This window comes from Austrofundulus limnaeus, unplaced genomic scaffold, assembly GCF_001266775.1.
Source record: "Austrofundulus limnaeus strain Quisiro unplaced genomic scaffold, Austrofundulus_limnaeus-1.0 Scaffold1293, whole genome shotgun sequence".
NCBI lineage: Eukaryota > Metazoa > Chordata > Actinopteri > Cyprinodontiformes > Rivulidae > Austrofundulus > Austrofundulus limnaeus.
The window spans coordinates 43,576-50,745 of NW_013953695.1; the positions used below are offsets into that span (position 1 = coordinate 43,576).

A 7,170-nucleotide genomic window follows, 5' to 3' on the forward strand; every position below is an offset into this window, starting at 1 on the left:
CGCGTCCACCATAGACTTTGCATGTAAACCTGATGCTCCTGATGCTGAAATCGCGTTTGGTGTGAACGCAGCATTAGAGGGGCGGGCCGTCTCGTTGGCAGGGGGACCGCCCCCCTTGTTTAATGGTAGGGGAAACACTGCATTTGATCAAAGTTGATTGTTTAAATTTGTTGTTGTCATGAGGATTTTTTTTCATGAACCTGATTTTTTGTGCCACCCATAGGCAATTGATGCCCTATGCGCAGTGAGTGGTGTACGTGGGCGGAGCACCGGCCCTGGTTAAGAAGATACTCTACTTCAACCATCTGCATCTCTGCTGAAAAGAGCCCAACTTTGGGCCAGGTTCTGCTCATCTTGGGAAAACTCCAACACCACTTCACAGGTACTGATGAGGACTCCTCCTTTACACAGACCATGAAGGAAAAGATCTGGGGTGACTTCTCAAAACGATACCAAGTGTGTAGCAGAAGTTTTATTAGGTATACTCAGAAACACCATGACTACTATAGAATGTTTTTGTCTTGCAGGATGAGAGCATCAGGCAGTTCTTGGAGGAGGGCACAGCCTTAGATCCAAGATTTAAAGGGCACCTATTATGCAAAACTCACTTTTTTATGTTTTTAAACTTACTTTTGGGTCTCTACTGATTAGAGAAGCAGTCCAAACACCAGCGGTTTTTTAGCTGTAATAATGTGTATTTTTAGGTATCTGGAAACATGGTTTTTCTCAAAGCATGTTATTCTGATAACTGATATACTGATGGTGGTCAGAGGGTCCGGTGGCGCCGGTGCATGGCCCACCTCTGTCAGTGTGCCCCAGGGCAGCTGTGGCTACAGTGTAGTTTGCCATCATCAGTGTGTGAATGTGAGTGTGAATGGGTGAATTTCTGTTAGTGTAAAGCGCTTTGGGGTCCGGAGGGACTTGAAAAGCGCTCTATAAGTTCCGTCCATTTACCATTTACCATTTATTCTAACGTCCCAATAACAGTCACCTAGCAACCTAAACCAGGGTCCTGCTACTCACGAGGCAACCCGAGGTGAAGCTTCACCCACTTCTTCACGGGACGATAGTTCTGCTGTTTTTACAGCAGCCATGGAGAACAGAGATGCCTGGATTAATTTTATTTTTATCTTTAATGACAATGTTCTAACAATATTGCCAAAGAAAGCTGTAGTTGGTGAAAGTAATTTCACTTTGGAAACTTCTACCATGTCGGGGGGCGGAGCTAAAGTAAACAAAGGGATAGGGGGGATAGGGTAGGGGGTTTCCATAGCAATCTCTGCATACAGCACTGGAGAGAGCTGAAGAAGAGGAAGAACTGAAAAGGTGAAATTAAATTTTTTGATATTCTTTTTGTGAATTAAATCAAATGAACATGTTTTGTATAGCCAACAGATGGATCCTAACTTGTGCTAAGACCCCCATAATAGGCCACCTTTAAAACAAAAGTGGGCGATGAAGTGTAGATGAGACTAGAAGAGGAGCTGATAAGTAGGATCTCACAACAGGTACGTGATTATTGTTATTGATAATATTTTATTCTTCTTTCATTGTAGATCAGTTTATATGACTCTCATAACCTGTTAAATATAGAACAAATGTGTGATGATCCAGGCCCAGCAGATGGAGCAGGAGCTTAAAGGGACAGCAGGTGACCGTGACAACAGAGACGACCCCCTCCCCCCCTACAGAAACTGGGTCGGAGGACTCAAGATAGTTAAAAAGCTGCACAGTGATAGGGGATCCAGGGGTGGATGAAATCTGCCCTGAATTCCTCAAGGCTTGTTGCTGGGCTGCCTTGACTGACATGCTTTTGCAACAATGCATGTGCATCAAAAGCTGTGCCACTGGATTGGTAGACTGGAGGGTGGTTCCCTTCTTCAAAAAGGGGACCGGAGAGTGTGCTCCAATTATAGGTGCATCACTCTTCTTAGGGTTTATTCAGGGGTGCTGGAAAAAAGTCTGAATAGTCTAAATTCAGATTCAGGGGGGACAGTGTGGGTTCCAACCATGAAACCCTGGACCAGCTGTACTCTCACTAGGATCCTTGAGCGGTCATGAGAGTTTGCTCATCCAGTCTACATGTGTTTTGTGGACTTGAAGGCATTCAACTGTGTTCCTTGAAGTACAGTGTAGGGGGGTGTTCCATGTGTATGGAATTGGAATTTGTTGTCCTTATACAAGCAGTGCTAAATACAAAAAAATAAAAAACAAAAAAGATGGGCAGCTGCGGTCTAGAGCAGTGTTTCCCAAAGTTGGGGTCAGGACCCAAAGTGGGGCCCCGAAACATCAAGGTGGGGTCCTGAAAAGATTTTCTGAATTAATTACATTTTTGCCTTAGTTGTTACAAAAGAGTGAGGTTAGTATATTTAAAACGGATAAATGTAGTATAAAAATATTGTTACTATGCCCATGTTTAGTTGACCTGATACAAATGTTTATCATCCAAACATAGTTGGGTACAGGTCTCTGCTACTGTTATTTTGTGGGTCAAAAGCTGAAAAGTTTGGGAACCACTGCACTATGGTTCCCAAAGTTGGGCTTGGGACCCAATTATGGGTCATGAAGCACCTTGGATAATCTCCAGAAATCAATTTAAAGGATAATAAAATAATTTATGATGTAATATTTTCCCTATAATTATTACAAAAAGACAAAATAAGTATTAATAAGTATTTATATTTGTGTACAAGCTGTTTAGATTGTCAAAAAGCCTGTGTTTTTAGGGTTATTAACAAAGTTCGTGTACCCAGACCAGTAATATTTGGGGTCACAAGTTTTTGCCATGGATATTTTGTGGGTCAGAAGATAAAAAGTTTGGGAACCACTGGTCTAGAGGTAGAAAAGCCAACTTGGGACCAGAAAGTCACAGGTTCGACTCCCCGCCATGCCCACATGTCGTGGTGTCCTTGAGCAAAACACCCAACACCCAACTGCTCCCTGGGCAGCTCACAGAGCTCCACTTGAGCGTTTCTCATGTGTGATGGGTCAAATGCAAAGCACAAATTTCATCCTTGCATGGGAACATGCATTGATGACAAATAAAGCACCCTAAAAATTTTCTCTGAAGTATAATTGAGAAGGTGAGAAGTTCAGTTAACTAGGAGAGATTGAGGAAAGCCACAGCTCTTTCCCATTGAGAGGAGACAGTTCAGGTGGTGTGGGCGTATTGTAAAAATCCCACCTAGATCAAGCTCTAGGTTTTATTCATATTTACATGGACCTAATTTTATACTGCAGCTTGCCTACAGGGTTGGAGGTGCCATTCAGGCTTCAACTTCCCTGTGTTTGGTCATTAATATTTTGGTAGCTCATTGGTCCTGTCAGAAATAAAGTATAATTCTCCAAACCATCTCTCCTTTTTTTCAGAATCTATTTAAAACAGGTAAGTTATTACTCGTACATAACATTTACACAGACGTGGCTGCGGTAGCTAAGCGGCGGTTCTGTAAGAAATGAAGCCCATTTTCACCTTGTTGTTGAGGATCTCAACCTTGTCCTGGTCTAATCGATGTTGTCGGTTGTAGGCCTCCATGGTGGTGCAGGACCGCTCCATCTCTCGATTAAGGACGCAGACAATGTTTTCAAAAGTGATCACTTTGAGCTCCAGTTCCCGGCAGCGCCGGCTCAGCTCAGCTACCTTAGTCTTTTCACTCTGGATTTGCAGCTCCAGGGCAGCACCCATGGCACTGGGCAGGGGAGTGAAGGAGGTGGACAGGGTCGTGGCACACGCACCCTGCACGAGAGCCGTGTCACCCCCACCCAACTCTCTCATCTTCAGTTCCAGCTCTCTAAGGGACTGATGGAGCTCCTGCAGCCTCTGGCTGGCCACCTCTAGGCTCTGGGGCTGCAGGCTCTCCAGACTCACCTTCATGCCCATAATGAAATGCAGAAGCAGGTTAAGGTGCTCATAAGAACATTGTCGCTCATGGTCTTGAATCTTTTCCTTCTCCACCTGCCAAAGAAAATAGAAACGTTAACAGATTAGGAGAACAAACAGTTCTCATCCTCAAAGATTCATGGTATCATCCAGGTTGCAAAAGAAGAATTACAAAATAACAGAAAATTTGAGATATACAAGTAATTATGTACACAGGTCTCGAAATTTCTTCATTCATTTTAAATTCCTACTTATCAGAAATATTTATTCACTGATGACAAAATTATATTTAAATTATAATTATTTACATGAAGTACCATAATAATGCTGTTGACAATGTTTAATAAACTGAGCAAAAACTACTGTCTATAGAAATGTGTCTAAGTGCAGTTGAAGCTGATGCTTTTATAGAAGTACTTCTGTTTTGTAAAGTCTGGGACAATGAGGCCCAGATTCACTGAGACTGCCCAGCAACTAACTGGCTCCATTTTTTAAGCATCACTTGTACCCACTGTCTGCTCCAATGTTTGATTCCACATGCCACTAATGACAGAACAAACATGCAGAAGATTCAAATAATTTGTTCTCTTTTTGCATCAAGTTGCAGTTGTCCTTTCTGCACGTTCAGGGGCAAAAATGACAAGAGAAATTATAACATTTTGTCTAAAATTGAGCTACTGGTCTTAATTAGGAACTGCATGAACAGCATGCATATTGCCCACTGCCTTTCATGCAGTTTTAAATTAAGATTGTCTTCTGTTGAGAAATGACTGAGTTATATCTGTTTTGGTCAAACCTCGAAAAATACCTTATGTGCAAATTCAAGAAATGTTGAGTCAAAGCAGTCAAAGTATGCATTTGGGAATGACTTTACAATTCTACTCAATACATTTTTATTTCAATATCAGTCAAATTAACTAAGTTACTAAATATTGTTAAAAAAAAACAAAATTTACAAGCAAAATACATGCAAACAATTTGTTGAACTGACTTTTTTTAATTTGTCCAATACTTTTAGTATCTGCACTTTTAAATTTCTGCTATAAAATACACAAATAGGGTTTTTGCTTTATTCTACTTGTGCTAAAGTTGAAATGGTAATAGTTGAATTTTTCTTCACTTTTACAATTATTCAACATTGTCACATTTTTATCATTTTACACCAGTGACATATAAAAATGTAATATTGTGGTTAACAGAGAGCTGTGAAACATTTGGGTGCACCTAAATTTTGTGGTTGTGCACCTAAACAAAATCTAGAATGGCCAACTTTAGAACAGTCTGTGCTAACACTAGTGTTATTACAAAATAAGGCTGCTCGCTTAGTGTTAAGATGTCCATTTCATGCAAGCATTATAGATATGCACTGTATTTTACTGTGGCCGTTATTGAAGGTTAGGGGACAGTATAATTTACTTATATTTATAAACAAAGTTATACTAACCGGGCAGGGTTTCCCCTACATGTAATTGATTGTGGCGCACCGCCACAGCAAAATAAAAGCCGCCACGCCTTCAGAATAAAGTTTTTTTTAATCAACGTAAAACAGGACACTGACAGTTAAAGACTGCTCTGCTAACAAGCACCACAAACTTTGGAGTTCCTACCAAACCGTCTTCCTCCGTATACCTGCTCCTGTTTTCAGGAAACAGGGTGAGGATAGACCTAGGGTAACATATTGTATCATTTTCTGCTTTGCAGCTGGTGCTCGACAATTTGTTTGTTTGGGGAATTTCTTCAACTCACTGGATTATCTACCTGCACAGTTCTACTTCTAGTCCTAAATCACCCTTGATATAGTTTGTTCTTATTGGGACTGTGCTTAAAACATCTTTTATTTTTCAACACTTCTTGGTTTTATTTGTGTATTTCGGGATCTTGTAGCTCTCGCTAACGTTTGCATAACATCATGGCTACTTCTTCTCCGACCTCATCTTTCCTCACTTGCTCCGTGTGCAAGATGTTTAGTTCCTCCCCTGCCTCCTTTAGTGATGGCAACATATGTTTTAAATGTGGTCTTATGGCAGCTTTAGAGGCGAGGCTGTCTGAATTAGAAGCTTCGCGCTGTTGAGAAGCCAACAGCTAGCCAGGCTAGCATTGAGCCGCCGAGAGAAGCCTCTCCTGTAAGAGTTCCCTCAGTGGATTCCGCGAGGCCACCACCCCGAGCTAGCTGGGTGACGGCCCGGAAAAAGCGTAGTGCTAAATCTAAACTTCCCAACCGTCAACCCGTTGATGTTTCTAATCGATTCTCCCCACTCAGAGACACTCCGGTCGAGAAACAGACTCTGGTTATTGGCAGCTCCATAGTCCGAAACGTGGATTTAGGGACTCCAACAACCATGATTAAATGCATTCCAGGGGCCAGAGCTGGCGACTTAGAATCCTACCTGAAACTACTGGCTAATGCTAATGCTAGGTACATTAAGATTGTTATTCACGTCGGTGGTAATGACACTAGGTTACTCCAATCAGAGGTCACTAAAATTAACGTTGCTTTGGTCTGTAACTTTGCAAAGACTATGTCGGAGTCTGTAGTTTTCTCTGGCCCCCTCCCCAACCTGACCAGTGATAATAATGTTTAGTCAAATATCTTCATTTAACCGCTGGGCATCGAAGTGGTGTTCTGAAAACAACATCGGCTACATAGATAACTGGAGTTCTTTCTGAGGGAAACCTGGTCTGATGCGGAGAGATTGCATCCATCCCACCCTGACTGGGGCCACTCTCCTTTCTAAGAATTTAGCTGATTTTGTTGACCACAGAAATGATTGACAATCCAGAGTCCAGACTAGGAAGCAGAGTTGTAGTCTTACACACCCCTCTGCTGCTTCTCCTTTATTACCCACCCAAACCCCCATTAATTAGTGGGCTGATTGTGTCAGCCCACCCACAGACCAAATTAAATAAATAAAAAACTCTAGAAAAATAAATCATAAAAATCTTATAAATTAAGCACAGTTACTTTACCAGAACAAAAAAATTAAACTATTAGGTGCGGCTTATTAAACATCAGATCTCTTTCTTCTAAGTCTGTTAATTAATGAATGACCGTACGGTTCCAGGACGACTCCCCTAACTACTCTGCCACAGCCGGCCCGCAGTGAAAGTGATAGCTTAAATATAGCTTTTAGTAATCTAATTGAGTCAATTGGTTTTACTCAAAATGTCCACAGACCTACTCACTCCCTTCATCACACTCTTGATCTGGTTCTGACGTATGGTATAGAGAGTAAGAACTTAATAATACATCTAGGACTGCAACTAACGATTGTTTTAATAATCGATTAATC

At 41.5% G+C, this 7,170-nt stretch overlaps 1 protein-coding gene across 1 annotated transcript in view; it reads right to left on the bottom strand.

The window, feature by feature from the left end:
- The window catches only part of LOC106534871 (TNF receptor-associated factor 2), a gene marked incomplete at its 5' end in the record, with an annotated part of 25,479 nt that overhangs the window by 10,791 nt on the left and 7,518 nt on the right, over positions 1-7,170 (bottom strand). Inside the window, 1 exon segment of the mRNA XM_014031649.1 lies at positions 3,473-3,955. Within this exon segment, the coding sequence (XP_013887103.1) occupies positions 3,473-3,955 (483 nt within the window).